Consider the following 19,333-nt stretch of genomic DNA (forward strand, 5'->3'; position numbering starts at 1 on the left):
TGCCAGGTAAACTACCGGAAGTGTGCTTGCAGTTTTACGGCCATCGGTACAACGGACGCGGACACGGACACACACACACACACACACACACACACAGCCCTACTCATATGCCCTCCTGTTGACCTAAGATGTGAAACTTTCCAGGTAAAGAGTGCCAGGTAAACTACCGGAAGTGTGCTTGCAGTTTTACGGCCATCGGTACACCGGACACGGACACGGACACACACACACACACACAGCCCTACTCATATGCCCTCCTGTTGACCTAAGATGTGAAACTTTCCAGGTAAAGAGTGCCAGGTAAATACACTTGGATGTGGACGGAACATGTTTCTGGTTAATTGGAATCCTGTTAAGAGCCGAATGAAGCAGGATCAATGTTCAAGACCAGGAAGGTAAATAAAGGGAACACAAATGAGCACATTATGAGCATATACATATTGATTTATGTCTATGTATGTGCTGCACATTGACATAAATAAGACTATGCACACTTAAGCAATATTACACGAGAGGGTGTGGCCGGGTTAACGTGATTATTGCCACGACAGTGATGCGGTCAGGAACGAGGCGAAGTCGAGTTCCGCAAGCATCACTGAAGTACCAATAATCACGTTAAACCACACCCTCAAGTGTAATACTGCAATTCTACAACAGTTACCCTTAAAACTAAGAAGAATGCTGAAAAAATATATTTTTTTAATGATAGATGTTAACATTGTAAGTGTGTGTGTGTGTGTGTGTGTGTGTGTGTGTGTGTGTGTGTGTGTGTGTGTGTGTGTGTGTTGAGTAACACTTATGTTGTATTGCGGTAAATAGCTTTTCTTTGATCATAATTCTATCTAAATCATTTTGTTTCCCAAAATTAAAACAGTTGAGATGATTTGACGTGATGAAATTAAACACTCGTGCATGTTTGACAATGTTATCGCTTTATTCGATTCATCTTAACAATGTCACCCTTTTCAAGGACTTTAACCATGGTATCATTCTTCTTACAGCTGCAGAACACCCAACATGAACACAAAATAAATAAAGCAGATCTTTCAAAAAAATAAATACAACTAAAAACTCAGCAGTTTCAACTACATTTGCGCCACGATTCTCTGGCGAATATAATAGCATAAATCTTTATCAACATGATATAGACATTTTGTTAGTCAAAACAACACGACAAAATAAAAGACTACAAACGAAATCAACCAAGTCAATTGTACAGTATGTACAAAGTATTACCAATACACCATATTCATACACATTCTTCAAGTACAGTACAACATGTCCTGCGTCACAGTACAACAGAGCAAAGGGCATTTTGTTTGTGCGGTCTGGTTGATCGGTCCTCACTGACAATCTGTCAATCTGACAGGAAAATACTGATTACCGAGTAATATTGATGCTCCGGGGCTGCTATTTATCTGCTGTTATTCTGTGATCACTATTGTACAGTAAGTGTAATTGTACTTTTTTCTTTCTCATCAGCAGGTCGGCTACATTCAGCTATGCAGTGTTCGGTGAAATTAAATAAATGCAATAGTATAAGTATTCCGCACACACTCCCCCAAATGCGACTGTGCAAACTAAAATACTGCTGTAACAGTGCCGTATACCGAACTGAAAACGAGAACACAAATGTTTTGGATCAATTATCATCTGATTATTATTTAGTTATTAGTAGAAAACAGACCCATAAATTAATTAACACGAAAAGCACTTGTTCCCAAAGAACCAGGACGTCACTCAAGAGTTACAGCACAACTTTTTCCCCCTAAACCTCGCTCTACCATTAACCGCTAAATTAACCCCCCTCCCCTCTATACCAAATCTCTATCAACTACAACAAAGCTCATAACACGAGTTACACGACGCAATCTGTTTGACATGCCCCAGCATTAGGGATGGTATAGGGTTCCTGTACGGTTTAACAAGCTGAAGGAAAAAATGAGGAGGCTTCATGTGTGGTGGTCCCAGGAGATGGCAAGTGCCAACCCCCTAGCGTTCACATTTTAAGTTATGTTATGCATATGAAGCTACAAGCTCACAAACATTGTGAGCTTGTATGTAGATCTCCTATATTTTCACTATTTCTGAAATGAGCAGGACGGTAATGTGGGTGTTCCTGTCACGGTGCCAGGCTGCCTCTGGACGCTGACACAGCTTGGTGACAGACAGCTATAGAATACACACACACACACACACACGCACGGGTTCAGGAACGACGCTCCAAGTCCAGCTTGAGCAGAGTTTCCTGGAGGGAGGACACGGCGCAATTCAAGCTCAAACACTTAAAACTAGCGTTGCACTGCATTATTGGCGTTATCAAAATCTGCCTTTAATGCCATATCTAGCTGAAAATAAATATGTTCTCTATCTCTCCACCCAACCTATTTCATATGTTTTGTTAGATCTGCCGAGTCAATTGGGGCTTTTAAGTCCCTCCTCAAAACTCATCTGTTCTCCCGCTCGCCTTTAACTGCACCTGATTTACCTGTATATTGATTTCCTGCTCTGCGCTATTGTATGCTCCGTTTTATATTTTATCGTCTCCTTTCATTGTTTTTATATTGCTATGCTCTACGGTCTTGTTTTTACTCTGTTCTGCACTTTGGTCAGCTTCGGCTGTTGCAAATGTGCTGTACATTATCTCTCCACCTCGATGTCGCTCAGTGTAATCACGGCACGCACACCTGGGCCTTATGCCAGTACAACTGCTTGTGTCTTAAAGAGATATCCATGTCACAAGTGAGGTGGGGTCATTCCCCGAATCCCCATACATAGGAAATATGTTGGGTGGAGAGATAGTCTCTTCACTCAGAGAACAGAGGTTACAATCACAACGTCACCAAACGATTGTCACTGATGACGCGATACTGTCAATGGCTTTTGTACTCTCAAAGCAGCCTCACCCCTCCTTTACACACACAGACACGTAGGCACGCACGCTGCCGTGTCTCACAGAGCAGCAGGCTACAAGGTGTGTTGGTGAAGAGAGAGAGAAGCTGTGCAAACTTATTTGAATGATGTTGAAATTAACGTCGCAGCAGTTACGAGTTTAAGGACAAATCGTAACAATGTATCGAGTGGATTCTTCAACATTTAAACGAAATGAGAAAAACCCTTCTTTTAATGGTTTTTTTTATCATCATGTACGGATGGATATATGTAAACGAGTGTGGTGTGTGTGTGTGTGTGTGTGTGTGTGTGTGTGTGTGTGCACGTGCGTGTACCTTGACAGGGCACGTGTCCAGGCCCCTGACGGGGCCCTGGATGAGGAGGGGGTCCCGGGACTCCTGGAGGTAGAAGCTCTGCAGGGTGAGGCTCCTGGAGGCAGTGTGTTCATCTCTCCATCTCCACAGGACCATCCCCAGCAGCGTCCCACTCAGAAGCACTACATTGGTCATAATCAAGCATTTGAATTTAACTCATTTGAATTCACAAACTTTAAAGCTACAGTCCATACGACGACGATGATGATGATGATGATTGATTATTTATTTAAGTGTCATGCTTCCGAAGAAGCCCAGCCCATTACATTAACAATTACAATTTGCAAACAAACCAAACGGACACTCCAGATCCTGGAGAGAGAGGTGTTGTTGTTCCACAAAATGCCACACCAGTTTGTGGTGGCATTTGGCAAGCACGTTGCAGTTACGACGGACCGCTTCTACGTAAGTGTTCATTCAGTAGCAGATAGAAACAACTTAATTATACACACAGAGATGTTCTCGGCTTCTGGCTCCAAAACTGTGGAACGCACTTCCCATTGCAGTCAGAACTGCAGCATCACTAGTCACAATCTTCCGCCGGAGACTGAAAACCCACCTTTTCAGACTCCATCATGGCCCGGCCCATAGCACTTACCCCCTACCCCCTTAGATAGCATTTCTGTAGACTCTGATAGAAATTATTGCGAACGCAGTGATTGCGAACGCAGTGAGTACTTACTATGAGACCTAACAGATCATGTCTGTGTGTGTGTGTCTGTCTGTCTGTCCCGCTATCCAAATATGGAGTGTGTTGCATCAGCAATCACTCAGCTCCATATATGGGCACAAAAGGGGCCAGGTCCACTCAGCTCCATATATGGGCACAAAAGGGGCCAGGTCCACTCAGCTCCATATATGGGCACAAAAGGGGCCAGTGATTTGTTTGTTGTGGACCTGGCCCCTTTTGTGCCCATATATGGAGCCGAGTTGTTATTGCAATTTACGATCTGCGTTCGCTTCCCGCGTTCGCGCGTCTTACTCGTATAGATATTCCACTGTTAGGTTCTTAGCTTACGCATGTTTCATGATAAATGCTTTTCATGTGATGTATTCCCATGCTTTTTTGTTCTTGCTTAATGTAAGTCACTCTGGATTAAGAGCGTCTGCTAAATGCCTAAATTGAAAATTGAGTATAGGTGACGTGTTACAGGACTAAATGGGTTTTGGGTTAATGACACAGATTATTATTAACGTTGAAAAATAAAGCAGTCAAAACGCACCGACAAGAGAGAAGACTCCAGCAAACGTTGGATCAGAGAACGATGACGCAGGTACGGTGTGGGAGACGACTGCACCAGAACCTAGAACACAAGTACAATGAGTCCATGTAGTGAACCCCTTCTGACCTGAGATCAGATTCTAAAAATGTCTTCTACATCCCGACAGTTTTCTGAAAAAGCTATGTTTCTATGTCAGTCGTTCTTCGATTTTTCAAAAATAGCAGACCTACAAGCTCGTAGCGGGCCACTCGGTGGCGCGCTATGAGCTTGTAGATCTGCTATTTTTAGCTGAAGCATAACATAATGCCAACACCAAAAGGGGTTCTTCATCCCCACACCACATGAAATGAAATGAAATAGATTTTTTTAATTTATTTGAATTAGTCAGTCTGATTAACTGTTGCAGCCCTAGTGATAAGCCACAGCTGTTCACGGTTACAAACAAGAGAGGTTAAATGCTCTGGTGTTCACAGCCTGAAATCCACCCGCTTCGAATGTTATCGAGATGAGATGATATATACTTTATTAATCCCCAAAAGGGAAATTGAGACGTAAATGCAGGCAATATATGAACATTTCCACATACTGCCTAGACCGCAAGAAGCGACTAGGAAATGCAGAAGTGAAATTACCGCCACCGAATCGAAAAACATTGTGAAACTGACTTACATGGCTGGTTAAGGGTTAGAGTTTACGGTTATAGTAAATAGTCGGACAACGCGACAGGCGCCACGTCGGACTATAATAACCAATAACGTCAGTATGTGGAAATGTCAATACTGCAGACAGTATACATTTCCACATACTGATGCAGACATTGCATGCTGTTGATGATAAGGGCTGATGACGGAGATTAAATCATGTGAAAACACCCTTAGCTGCTATGAAATCCAGACAGATACTTTCTTGATCCCACAGGGGGAAATGACCACAGTCACGCAGTAAGAAATACAGAGCAGAAACAGGAAGAGAAACAAAAAGGAGCTGTATGATACTGTTCCTGTTTTTTTTTCCTGCTGTGCATTTCTTATACCAATACAGTGTCAATCCAGAATAGTCATGAAAACGGATACAGACAACTGATTAGGGTTCAACAGGTAAACAAGCTAAAACCGTCTTGTACCGTCTCAACCCTTTGGTGTGGTTTGGGCTTAAGAGTAGACTGCCAAACAAACAATAGTTGGTGACAGAGATGGGACTGTCTCCCATCCTAGAAATACTGAATCCTTCAGAACACACCTGTCATTGCCAGTTTGTACAATTAACATAGCTTCTTGTTGTTACCCTGTCAGCACTCAGCAGCCACTGTCTGCAGGTTGTTTTTCTGGTTTGGAAATCTAACCGTGAGAAAATAAACGCCTTTTCTCCAACTGAATAATGACAATGCTTACCTGGCACATTGTCAGGCCATAGGCGTGCGAACGTTTCAGCTTGACAACTCACCATTGTGTGCATTCGGTGTGCGCTTTGATGTGACATTGAGCGTGACGCGCGGACTTCCAGGGACTAAAAAACAAAACGACAAAAAGAAAATAGTTTCCATATAATTTTAGTTTTTTTTTAATACAAAAAAAATGAAGACTGCATTTTTCATATTACAGGTTACATTAATTGAATTCTTAACTTATTTTTAATCAAGACTTCAGACTTGATAAAACAATATAATTCCAATCTGGAACAGCTTTTATTTATTTTTTAACCCTGCTCCAAAATAGTGTTAATCAGTCGGAACAATATCAAAGGGAACAGGTAAAGAGACACATGAAGGCTAACATTGAAGATCAATCAATGGTTCTCTGGACATTGGCCAGTAAAGCCATCAAGATTAATTTCATTTAAAGTGGACGAACCCAGATACAAGACAAATACCGAGAAGTATACTTCACAAGACCAAGTATAGATATCAAAAAGAATAGAATGGAATAAAGAGTCAACATGCAGTTCAGTTCACACAGGGGACAATCAAATTCCCCTGTGTGAACTGAACTGCATGTTGACTCTTTAATCTTTATTACATATAGACGATTTATGCATTTGTCTTTTATCTGTGTTCGTCCACTTTAAATGAAAACTTGATGGCTTTACTGGCCAATGTCCAGAGAACCATTTATTGATCTTGAATGTTAGCTTTCATGTGTCTCTTTACCTGTTCCCTTTGATATTGTCACTATTTTGGAGAAGATTGGGTCCCTGGGCAGCGGTGGCCAAACGGTTTGCGGAGCGGTCTTGATATCGGAAGGTCGCTATAGTTCGTATCCCCGGACCGGCACGTTAAAATGACCACCGCTGAAGTGCCCTTGAGCAAGGCATTGAACCCCTACCATGAAATGTTCTATGAGCAGGGGCCTGGCTGTAAACAAGTTCTTGAGCTTAGTCCAGTTACCCTGGGTAAACATAGTAACTTTGCTTTGCTTTGCTTTTACAAACCATTTTCAGAGGGGGGTACGCAGCCAAATCTATATTATTTATTATTATGGAGGTCCTTGTTTTAGAACTACTGATTTAGAAGGCCTTTTGTACAACGGGCCTCAGGTCTAAATGAAACCCCCCCGACAGCGCTGAGCGGTATACCGTTTGGCTGCAGCGCAGGGTGCAGGAGCACCAGGCCCCCTGGGGAGGAGGCGTGGGACCAGAGGACTCGAAGATGGCGGCCGTTGTGTTTATCAGCGCTGCAGATGGAGTCCGTGGCCTCGTCGCTCCAGTACACAGACCCCTGCGACAGGAAGGAAGCGTTTGATTGATTGATTGATTGATTGAACACTTTATTAACAGTTTGACACTAAATGCAGAGCTACATTTTATGCAAACAATGCTAAAGGACTTTCACAAAAAGCCCTGAGGGCTTTTTTCCCCATTGTGGTCCCATGTAGTCAATTAATTTAAATCATCGATATTAGTAGCAGTAATACAAGTATAATTACAGAAATAACAGTGGGGAGTCAGTTATTTTGGCAAGTAATAAGACTGGTGTACGTCGTCCAATTCACCCTTCGTCAGCCTTCGGATTGGTCCCTGACTGACTAACCAGCATGCTCTTTCTGCATGGTTCCGCCGTTGAATTTGCTTAAACATCATTTTTTGGAAAAAACTAAAAAGCAAACATGATATAGCCGAGTCACCGTGTATGCACCTGTGATGTTCCTTTTGACTGACACCAAGTTTAAAATAACAATCGAGTGCACAGAATATCAATAGCAACTGAAAAACATGTTGTTTCAATGGTAGTGGATGGAGAGAGAGAGAGGGTTTTGTCCTCTCTCTCCATCCACTACCATTGAAATAACATGAAGAAGGGCAGGGAGTCACACTTTTTGAGCAGACTCAGACCAGGAACACCCTTCCATGTACAATTAGTATAATTTTACCACGTTTTGACTACAGACATCTATAGGAAATTTTGACTACATTAAAAAAGAAAAATCACACCTGTGTGAACTGAGTGGCTCTCTCTCTCTCTCTCTCAACAGCGCCCCTACTAGTACTAATAGTCATACTCGTGCTCATTAACGTCACATAGGCGGTCACGGAGTCACGGACATTGCTGTTCCTTGGAGTGGTTGCACCACTCAAAAATGTATACAGTGTTGGGAAATATACCGTTTCGACTCGGCATCCCCTATTATGTGACGAGTCGGGGAGCTACAGCGAAAGGTGAGGTCCCAGATGGGGGACAAGCCTTGTACAAGGGAAATTAACCACTTAAACTCTATACAAGTCATTGACCGGGGTCCACCAGTGCTCTATACTAGGACCACTCATTTTTGAGGGGCGCTAGCCCCTCCTTGTCATGGTTTGACTCTTCCCCCGTCTGCATTTCCATGTCAGCCACTCCCACTCAGTCCTTGTCACACACCCGTTCCCAGTCCCTCTCCAGTCCAACAGTGCCATGCCCCTTCCACACCTGTGAACACTCCCGGCAATTACCCTGCTCCCTATAAGACTGGACTCTTTTCACACTCAGAACATACTTCCTTGTCCCCTGCTGCATTTTTTGCTTCGAAAGGTTTGCATGTTTGAAATTTCGGTTTACTGCTTCGAAGAACCTTTGCATTTTTGGCATTTTCTGCATGCTGCTACTACTCCTCCTCATTTGTTTTGTTTGTGGCTTGACGGCATTCTGCTTTAATAAATCATTTAATTTGAACATTCCTGCTCTTGTCCTGCATTCGGGTCCTACCCTTTGACTCACCTGTGACACTCCTAAGTCCATCTTTGAGGGTTTGTGTAAACGCAAAGTTTCGCAAACATTGAAGACAAAATTGTGTAAACATCAACACTGAAGACAAAAGTGAGGACGAAAATTGTGTTTGGCCAGAACGAGGTGATGTATGACGATAAGCGCGCCCCTCACTTCTAATCTTCCACACCAAATAATGTTGCAAAAACTAGCCTAGACCTACTGCACAAGCTCGCAACGCGTGAGCTTGCAGATCAGCTATTTTGCCCTGAGCGTTCGTCCCAGAATGGGGACGCTATATAGGCTTCAATGACACAGTTCTACTGTGTTCTATTGAAATGGTTCATACAGTATACCTCGAACACAGCCTATAAGTAGAGTCAACTGACTCTACAGTACCTCTAACACAGCCAGTCCAGAGAGTCTGTCCAGGCTGTGTTCTATTGAAATGGTTCACACAGTACCTCAAACACAGCCAATCCAGAGGGTCTGTCCAGGTAGCCGTTGGACTCCACCACGGTCTTCCTGTGTCGGCCCGTCAGGTTGACTCTGGAGATGGACCTTGTCCCGGCGTCGGCCCAGTACAACAGCTGCCGAGGCACATCTTACAAAGGAAATAAAACAACTGAAATGACATACCGGTAAGCAGACTCTTAAGATTTTAACATTACAGTATGTCTCTTAAAACGGCTTGTGTGCCCAAGACGTCCACAGATGGTCAAAAGAATGAATGTTTTTTTTAAAGTGTTGTGTGGGCACACATCATATAATGCAGTGTTTTGGGCCATTCTATGGAAGCGAACCCGTACTATTATTTTCTAATACAATACAGCATGTAGAAATGAAGAATTGACAGAGCCTACCAAGAGAGAGTGCGACAGGGTTGCGGATCAGGGTCGTGACCAATGCCATCCTGTCCTGACCATCCAGGCTCGCTCTCTCAATCTTCGGAGAGCTGCCGCTCTCTGCCCAGAAGAGAAGCCTACAGTAGGAGAAGAACGCGTTGAGAAACGTGTCTTAACGTGAAACCATCTTCGTTTTACAAATAATATAACAAGTGGAATAGATTTGAGGGTTTACCCGGTGGGTAAACCCTATGGTCAGTCCACCCACATTAATGCTTCTCACCTGGAAGAACCATGATTGTACAATCGTTGTCACTTCACCATCAAAGTAGAGGTCACACCCAGTTTACACAACATTGTTAAACGTGTTGCCAAGGTGTGACTAGAAGGAAGGAGCGGGTGGAATTAAATATTCTATAAATAATTATACAACCCGTCAGGTGGCATGCAGTGTTATGTTTGAAGAGTTAACGAGGGAGACAGCAGTGGAACGTGGATGTACTGTTCTTAATGTCTTTCTGAGAAGGAAAAGGCAATAAAAAACTAAAACCCTGTTTTAGCTTGACTGGCTCTTTAGAACTTTGTTCTTTTGTAATCTACCCCTACAGTATATATTTCCGCATGATGCAGTATGGACACACCACTTTGTCCAGCTGTCTCCCATCCGCTCAGCTGACACATTGGCAAACCACAGTCATTACATAGACGATTAAACTGCACTGTACTATCCCTGGATTTACAGTAGTACATCTTTACAACGGTCTTAAGAAGAAGATGATTGGTGTGCTTTCTTTAGTACAGTAAAGTAGTGGTGTTGATTTTCAGACTTTGGAAGACATTAATTTCAGACTGAAGTAAACTAGCTACTCATCATTTGGCCATGATGAACATGAAGTCTATGTCACTTCTTGGTGAAGTGTGGGGGGGGGGGTGTGGCTTAAACCAGGCTTCATCTACCAGAAGGAGTGAGTGCATTCTCCGGCACCGGCAGCAGCCACGGCACTGCTGCACACCTCCCGGCACGTGCCACACACCTCCCGGCACGTGCCGCACACCTCCCGGCACGTGCCGGCACCTTCCGGCACGTGCCGGCACTTCCCGGCACGTGCCGGCACTTCCCGGCACGTGCCGGCATGTGCCGGCACCCCTGCCGCCCTGCCACTGTCTTTGGGGGTCTCAAGGTTCGGGGACCCCCAGGGACCCCCCGAGACCCCCCAAGGACCCCCGTCTTTGGGGGTTTCAAGGTTCGGGGACCCCCAGGGACCCCCCCCCCCGAGACCCCCCAGGGACCCCCAAATGGTAACTGTCATTTTTCAACCGTTTTCGACGGGGGTGGGCTCGTTGTGATTGTGTCGCCCCCCAAGGGGGCGACACAATTCCAACAAGCCCACCCCTGTCCAAAACGGTTGAGAAATGACAGAGTTACCATTTGGGGGTCTCGGGGGGGTCCCTGGGGGTCCCCGAACCTTGAGACCCCCAAAGACCCCCAGGGGGGCGACACAATCACAACGAGCCCACCCCCGTCCAAAACGGTTAAAAAATGACAGTTACCATTTGGGGGTCCCTGGGGGGTCTCGGGGGGGTCCCTGGGGGTCCCTGAACCTTGAGACCCCCAAAGACGGTGGCGGGGCGGCAGGGGTGCCGGCATGTGTCGGACGGTGCCGGCATGTGTGCCGGACGGTGCCGGCACGTGCCGGAAGGTGCCGGGAAGTGCCGGCACGTGCCAGAAGGTGCCGGGAAGTGCCGGCACGTGCCGGAAGGTGCCGGCACGTGCCGGGAAGTGCCGGCACGTGCCGGGGTGGTCCCTGTGGGTCCCCGAACCTTGAGACCCCCCAAAAGCCCCAGGGGGGCTACACAATCACAACGAGCCAACCCCGGCCAAAACGGTTGAAAAATTACAGTTACCATTTGGGGGTCCCTGGGGGGTCTCGGGGGGTCCCTGGGGGTCCCCGAACCTTGAGACCCCCAAAGACGGGGGTCCTTGGGGGGTCTCGGGGGGTCCCCGGACCTTGAGACCCCCAAAGACAGTGGTGGGGCGGCAGGGGTGCCGGCATGTGCCGGAAGGTGCCGGCACGTGCCGTGGCTGCTGCCGGTGCCGGAGAATGCACTCGCTGTCTCTCTCATCTATGGACTTAAACTCTTTCTGTTTCGGTAGTGACATGAAAACATGGGACAACACGTTTTTTAATTTAAAAGAAATCTACTAAATCAATTATTATTTCAACTTCCCTGTAAAATAAATCAAATGGGTGTATTAACAAAAAAAAAAATAGGAAAGTGACAAAAATCATTTAAGTACTTTTTTCATGAATTGAAATGTAGGGGTTAGAGGTTGGGACAGCCACCTTCCAATAGGAAGTGACATAAAGTATATTTTTTATACATTTAATTTTATATTATCTCAATTAATGTATTGTGATTAATTAGACCATACTATGACATATGACAAGTTAATTACAGGCCTCTGACATATAGCATAGATGACGTCAGAGGCCTGTAATTAACTTGTTCTGTGCCACCTAAGTGTTGTAAACTCTAAAGTACTGGACCCTCTGGTTTGACAGGCTGGGTGGTGTGTGACAATCCGGTTGAAGTATACCTTTTGGTACGCCGGCAGCGGCGGCGGACCCGGGAGAACAATAACGCGGCACGAGACAGTGTCACGCCAAAGGTTCGCAAAGTTTATCACACACATACTGTAGGAACATAACATATAGAGCTGGATCCCAATGACGTGACAACACCACATGAGACATAACAACCGCTAACTGCAGCAGGGCTGACCTTGCTGTCTGAGAGATGTCTCTCGTAGCCTAACTATAAAGTATGCTACAGTTCAGGCAGTACACAATACATATCAAGTACACTGTGTACTCACGTACAAGTACACAGCCATGGGCGATCAGATTTATAACACTGAGGAACGCCACCCGTCCACTCTAACTCTACTGTCCCCGTTTCCTTTTCAGGGTTATTCAGGAAGGTGAGGGCTTATGTTGTGAGCACAGTATGAGTCGCATTAGCTCAGACCCCTTATCTAGCATTACAACCAGTTACATTCGCTCAGCGATGCGGTACAAACCAGGGGGGGGGCAGTGAAGCCAATAGTGTCTGAAGCCAGTAGGAAATCCTGACTTCCTGAAAGTTCATATAATGGCCTGTCGTGGCGCTGTCTTTGGGCCCAAAAAAACCATAGTATGTATTTGGGCCCAACTTCACCTACAGTAGACAGTATTACCTTAATAAACATGGTCATGAATACTTTCTGCTTCCAGTCACTAGTTTAAAGTCTCATTTCTCATGTCATTATTCTTTTTGGAAAATTAGGGTCCCATTTATAAAAAGAATGACCATAAAGTCACGCATGTTCTGAGGGGCGTGGCTACCTTTACAGTCTATGATCGGGATCCACCCCCCGCTCGAGTCAAAATAAAAACCAACGAAGAAGAAGGGGGGGGGGGGGGGGGGGAGTCCCGCCTCGTTGTCTGGGCCAGCCAATGGCAAGCTGGGCCCAAACGGATCTAGAAAGATGGCGATTTACAATTCAAGGACTGACAGGCTTCATCTTACGTCCATATCAGACCCAGAGAACGCTTTGTCCATATTGTTTTACAGTCTATGGTACAAACACACAAATGATTTACGATCGCCTGGTGCGCGGCGGCCCACCATGGACAGCTCTCGAAACGTTTGAGATACAGCACTTTGAAAATCCCGTCATAATGGACGCTCAACGGAGCTGGATTTAAAGATCCCATAGCTGGCGGGGACAGAGGCTCTCCATACTAACCGGAGCAATGCTAAAAAGGTAAACTGCTTTCATATAATGGGTAAACTGACTGTCGCTGCGTTCATATACGGTCGTCTACGAACATACGCGTAGATAGCACCAGTACGTACCGATAGCCCAGCTACGTTTGTAAAACGTAGATGGCAGCGAAAAAGTTAAAAGATTGAAACTGCATTGTCATCACAATACATCCGTTTGTGCTATTATGTAAACGAGCTCTACAACACTGGGGAGATGTTACGTACTCTAACCCATTCTGACCCGAGATCAGATTCATAACGAGGTTTCCACTGGACACACACTGGTCTGATTAACCCATTCTGACCCGAGATCAGATTCTAGAAATGTCAGTCGTTCTTCGATTTTTCAAAAATAGCAGACCTACAAGCTCGTATAGCGCGCCACTCGGTGGCGCGCTATGAGCTTGTAGATCTGCTATTTTTCAATAGCTAAAGCATAACATGATGCGAACACCAAAATGGGTTCCCGTTCAGAATGGGCTAACAGGCATTCAAACATTTGTACTGATACCAGATGTCAATGTCAACAGGTCTGCAGTCACTCAAGACAGCTTGGGTTGGGATTCTGAGGCACTGGCACGATCCCAACTGGCGTACAGTAAAATATGGCGAGATCTTCTGCTCTACAAGGGACCAGTTAAATATCTCCGTAAACATAGGAGCAAGCTCATATGCACAACAGATCGTGGCTTACTTTTTTTTGCCTACGTAGCATGTTTAACCACTTAAACCACATACTTTGTTGAGTGGGGTCACCCAGGAGTCTGTAGTACTGCTGTACTGCCGAAAATGTCTGATCTACAAGCTCACACAAAGGGCAGGGTTCCAAGTTTGTAGATCGTCTAACGCGGGGTTCCCCAATAGGCGGCCCACGGGCCGCAAATGGCCCCCCTGGAATAATTCCCCGAAATAAAAAAATATATAAAAATTGGTCCCAGATATACACAAATGGACCATATAACAGGTCCATTTGGTTCCATTTGTACTCTCTCAGAGTTAAGTTGACAATGATTTTATTTTAAGTTGACATTGCTTTTTATGAATAGAAGTTATAATAAATTGAGGTCCCAAAAATAAATGGCATTAAATGGGGGTCAGTAGCCTATGCATGTCAAATGCAAACGCAAATGCATCCTTCAAATTTTAAATATGAGAATCCCTGCCATATCTTTTCAAGGGTCAGGGATGGGTATCGTTAGGATTTTTGTGAGTCCGGTACTGAATCCGGTTCTGCTTATCGATTCCGGTTCTTAACGGTTCCCTATTTCGGTTCCCAAATGGTATAAAATAACTTAAATAAGATTTAATATATTTAACAAAAAAGCTCAATGTCAATTTAAGACATACATAATACAATGAATAGTGTAACATCTTCTCCTTTAGTGATTATTTAAAATACAATATATCTATTCTGTATTTACCCAGGGCAGTGTTGCAGGCTACTTCTCTTACTAATAACTACTGAAAATAACAAATAAAAGCATGTCTGAGATTTGAGAGCCACACACACACACACACACACACACACACACACACACACACACACACACACACGGTTTCTGGAGCAATCTGTAAGAAACGTTCTATACACAAATATCTAAAATACCTCATGGAGAGAAGTTTGTAGGTGAAATAATTCATAACTCGTTTGGCCTACAGCCGTGCAACTTGCTACACGTGTGTCTCGAGTCGACTAATGTCAACACATTCACCAGGCAGGTTCCCGCTACAAGCTTAGCCTCATGCAGGTTTGATTGGCTGGCTGGCTGGCAAGCAGCCTGCCTGCCTGACAGAGAAAAACGTATTCTGCGACCTAACTTAATCTATGGACATGTTTGTGATCGTGCTCTTTACTTTACATTGAACGTTTGCTAATGACATCGTATTGCCAAACCACCAGATATTCATTGGATGGAGGGTGGGGGAGAGAGAGAGAGAGAGAGAGAGAGAGAGAGAGAGAGGTGTGTGTGTGGGGGGGGGGGGGGTTATTTATTTTATTTCCTCATGCCTTCACACTGCTTAACCCAAGACCTGAGCCAGATTCTAAAAAATGTCTTCTAAATTGAATACATCTAATAAACAATTTTCAGAAAATAAATTACAAGGCTGTATAGGTTCCTTATATACACAGGGAGCGTTTCGTTTGTGTGATTAATTCATTATGATTAATTTATTCACCACGAATAAAAGTAACGACCTTCACAAAATGAATAGTTTGATGAGAAATATTCACAGACACGTTTTCAGATCATTTTAATTTTATTTGTCTCGCCATTAGTCGCCAAGGACATTTAGTATCTAACCTGCAATGAAAGTTATTCAGTCATTTGTTTTCGCCCCTACAACAATAGGTCATCTACTTTCCATCATAACCACTAATTTTGATACGATTTTATTGTTCGGCGATATAAATGTTCATAATTACGTCCAGGATAACAAATTGACATCCGAGTTCCTAGACTTGATCCACACCGTAGTACAGAAACAGCACTTCTAAGAGTTATAAATTAAAAATAAAATCAATAATTGGATTTGGATGCCGGCTTGTGAATTGCCATTTGACCTTTCCACTGCATTCAACACAATTGACCACAATATTTTAATTGATCGGCTGGAAAATTGGGTGGGTGTGACTGGGTCAACACTTGAATGGTTTAGGTCTTATAAGTGACAGAACTTTCACTGTTGAAATATGTCCTCCAGCCCTGCGGACAATAAGTAAATAAAAGTGCTATTATTGGGAGGTCGGGGTTCAATCCCAAGCCGGGCCATACCAAAGACTCTAAAAATGGGACCCAGTGCCTCCCTGCTTGACACTCAGCAACAAGGGTTGGATTGGGGGGTAAGTCCCTGCGACATACTGTACTAGCGTCATGTCCAGGGGGTGTACTTATTATACATCAAGCTGCCTCACGCTACAGAAACAGGAGATAGGCTCCTGCCCTATGGGACTCACGGCTCGGCAAGGCTACTTACTATATATATATATATATATATATATACAGTGAGGAGTTCATGGTTGGAGGGATGGATTTAGAGTTCAACAGAATCACTGAGGGGAAAATAATATAATAATAAAGGATCAGAATCAGAGGTGCCGTGGATGAAAAAGTCATTTACTGGGATGACCTGAGCCAAAACATGGTTGACAACCTGTCGTGGAAATTTAGGGATAAACATCTAATAATACTCCTGTAGTTACAAGTTACAGTTTGGTGCTGTTCGGCTGTTTGTTTATGATGTCACTGTCCCATTTGGTGAATGCCTTGAGTTGGGGGTTGTTCGTGTGGGAGTGAGCTATAAAAGCTGTCGCCTTTCTCCATTCTGGGAGTCAGACTGGGTTTTCCATACATGAACAGGTTGTGTAAGTTTGTCTCCTTACTCGAGTAAAATCCTTATAACTCTATAACTCTGACATCTTGTGTTGCCTCATTATTCATTGTTTATGATACACCGAGCAGTTTTTCATCTATGCAGTCTTTGTAGGCCGTGTCCTTCAGAGGACGCAGCCACTCAATTGGGACACAGCTAACATGTCACAGTGATACTGTACGTCCTGCAATTAGACGGACATGATCTGCCTGAGGGGTCAGGACAACTCACATCATATCACGTTACTTTAAGTAACTTTCCTGTTGTCAGACTCCTAGAACACTATAGCTCTCAAAGGTCTGGGAAGGGGTTTTCCACGGGGGGGGGGGGTCCCCAGCAAAATGGAGGAACAGTTTAAACATTTCACCCATTCAAACTAGGGAAGCATGCTAATTTTTAGATTTTAGCGTTTGCTATTCAAAAATAGCAGATATACAAGCTCACAGTGTGTCACTTCGTGCCGCGCTGAGAGCTTGTACATCTATTTTTGAGGGAAAAAAAGAAAAAAAATGAATAATTTTGAATTACAAAAAAAAAAAGATTGTGCACTGATTCATAAGGCATTTGTAGAATCGGCCTCAGGTCTTAATGGGCTAAGCCCCATTTTATTTTGGGGTTATTTTTGAAAAGCTTTGACAAATCTGTCAAATTGACAAATCTTCTCTTATGGGGGGGGTAATTGGTTGGCACACAATATTTTAGAATGGGGGTGGGGGGGTGGCTCAAAAGGTGTATATACAGATTTGGGGGGGGGGTCCTTGACATGAAAATGTTTGAGTACCACCACCACCACCACCACTGCTCCAGAAAATGAGAAGATGGAACTGGAACACCTGAATTAACTTCCTATACAACGCTCGATGCAGGGGGTTTCCTACCTACCCCAGCAGGGGCTCCACAGCCACAGCGGTGGGTCTGCCGCCCAGCCCTCCGACGAGCAGCCGCTGCGCCGAGCCGTCCAGGTGGCCCACGTTAACGGAAGCGGCCTCTCCGTCGGTCCAGTAGAGCCGCTGGTGGATCCAGTCCACGGCCAGAGCAGACACAGAACCTGCACTTTTCAGGAGCGGGACCGGCACCTGCACGGGCTTCCTGTCCATGGACACTCTGGAAGGCAAGAATGCACAGTATTCAAGTTAGGAACGCACGGCAGGAACTGTGTGGCGAGAGCAGAGGTGTGGAAAAACAAACTCGTCGAAACTTACGTTTGGTCCATTATTTCTCCACAGTTACTAATACTGTCTCCACTTTAATAATACCAAATTGTATTGTATTTTATATCATTTGAATCATCGATTAGTCACCTTTACAAGGAGTTATAGCTTGTAAGGATCGGGCGTTTGTGGAATGAGCAACACAGGAAAACGTGTGGGTAGCGCCTCCAAAATAATTGCCAAAATGGCAATTGGAACTTGTTTCACCCTTGCTTTTGAGTTGCTTATAGTGGATTGGGTGATTGCACTCTCCCACAGTCTCCAGGGGGTGTACTTGTACATCAAGAATGATGCCTCACGCTACAGAAACAGGAGAGAGGATCCTAACCTACATATTCATGTGATGTACGTATAAGGCCTCATTCATTTACACAAAAAAAAAAACATTTGAAACTTGGAGATGTGAGGTTTCGGGGGCGACAGCAACAAGTCACACCCTAAATATATCTTGTTCCTGTTACCGTCAAAACTGCAGTTATGAAGAAAGCCACATTTAGACTGATGTGGGCATGTACAGTAATTGCTTACTCTTAACAAACGCTTGACACTTGATATGTGATATGTGTCATGTGTCAACACACAGCATTGCCAAGACCAATATAAGTATAGATATCAAAAAGAATGGAATAGAATAAAGAGTCAACATGCAGTTCAGTTCACACAGGGGAATCTGATTGTTAAGTCCTTGCTCACTATTTACCCCATGGACTAAATGAGGACTAGGAGTTATCTGCCTTCCTGTAAATAGTGAGCAAGGACTTAACAATCAGATTCCCCTGTGTGAACTGAACTGCATGTTGACTCTTTATTCCATTCTATTCGTTTTGATATTTATACTTATATTGGTCTTGTGAAGTATACTTCTCTGTATTTGTCTTGTATCTGGGTTCGTCCACTTTAAATGAAATTAATCTTGATGGCTTTACTGGCCAATGTCCAGAGAACCATTGATTGATCTTGAATGTTAGCCTTCATGTGTCTCTTTACCTGTTCCCTTTGATATTGTTCCGACTGATTAACACTATTTTGGAGCAGATTGCCCAAACTGTAAACTACTTTTGGTACCAAAAGCTAATATATAAAAAATATAAAAAAAAATGTATTAAAACAAATACTAAAACAGTCTGTAACAGGCAAAAAAAAACAGCAAGTTTTATTGAAACTGTTCTTTTGAAACTGTGTTGCCTTATTGTAAACTTGCTTGCTGTGGTTGATGGTAATATAACAAGCCTCAGTTAAAAACACTAAAACCCAATAAATGCAGTTCGCCGGGGTATGGGTTAACCCAAGGCTCTATACTAGGTCCTTCACAGACAACAGTCGATTTATTAAGCTCACAGCGTGTTGCGTGTAGAAGTGGAAGATCAACTATTGTCGTCAAACTGGGGCTCGTGTGGTTTCACTCAGTACTTCCAAGGCTTTGTGTCCC

At 44.1% G+C, this 19,333-nt stretch overlaps 1 protein-coding gene across 2 annotated transcripts in view; it reads right to left on the reverse strand.

Moving 5' to 3' along the window:
* Window positions 1–911: 911 nt before the first annotated feature.
* Window positions 912–19,333, reverse strand: part of LOC308320041 (low-density lipoprotein receptor-related protein 8-like) — a 46,899-nt gene continuing 28,477 nt past the window's right edge. Inside the window, exons 7-14 of one of the 2 annotated variants that reach the window (XM_080770342.1) lie at window positions 17,576–17,797; window positions 9,530–9,648; window positions 9,131–9,270; window positions 7,061–7,202; window positions 5,933–5,995; window positions 4,490–4,570; window positions 3,228–3,388; window positions 912–2,172 (exon numbers count right to left, since the gene is read on the reverse strand). In XM_080770342.1, the coding sequence (XP_080626468.1) occupies window positions 2,071–2,172; window positions 3,228–3,388; window positions 4,490–4,570; window positions 5,933–5,995; window positions 7,061–7,202; window positions 9,131–9,270; window positions 9,530–9,648; window positions 17,576–17,797 (1,030 nt within the window). In that variant the 3' untranslated portion in view covers window positions 912–2,070. Of the gene's footprint in view, window positions 2,249–3,227; window positions 3,389–4,489; window positions 4,571–5,932; window positions 5,996–7,060; window positions 7,203–9,130; window positions 9,271–9,529; window positions 9,649–17,575; window positions 17,798–19,333 lie in introns of both variants that reach the window. The other variant, XM_080770343.1, reaches the window with a different exon arrangement.

Source organism: Protomyctophum bolini (assembly GCF_963924005.1).
Source record: "Protomyctophum bolini genome assembly, chromosome: 8".
Classification (NCBI taxonomy): domain Eukaryota; kingdom Metazoa; phylum Chordata; class Actinopteri; order Myctophiformes; family Myctophidae; genus Protomyctophum; species Protomyctophum bolini.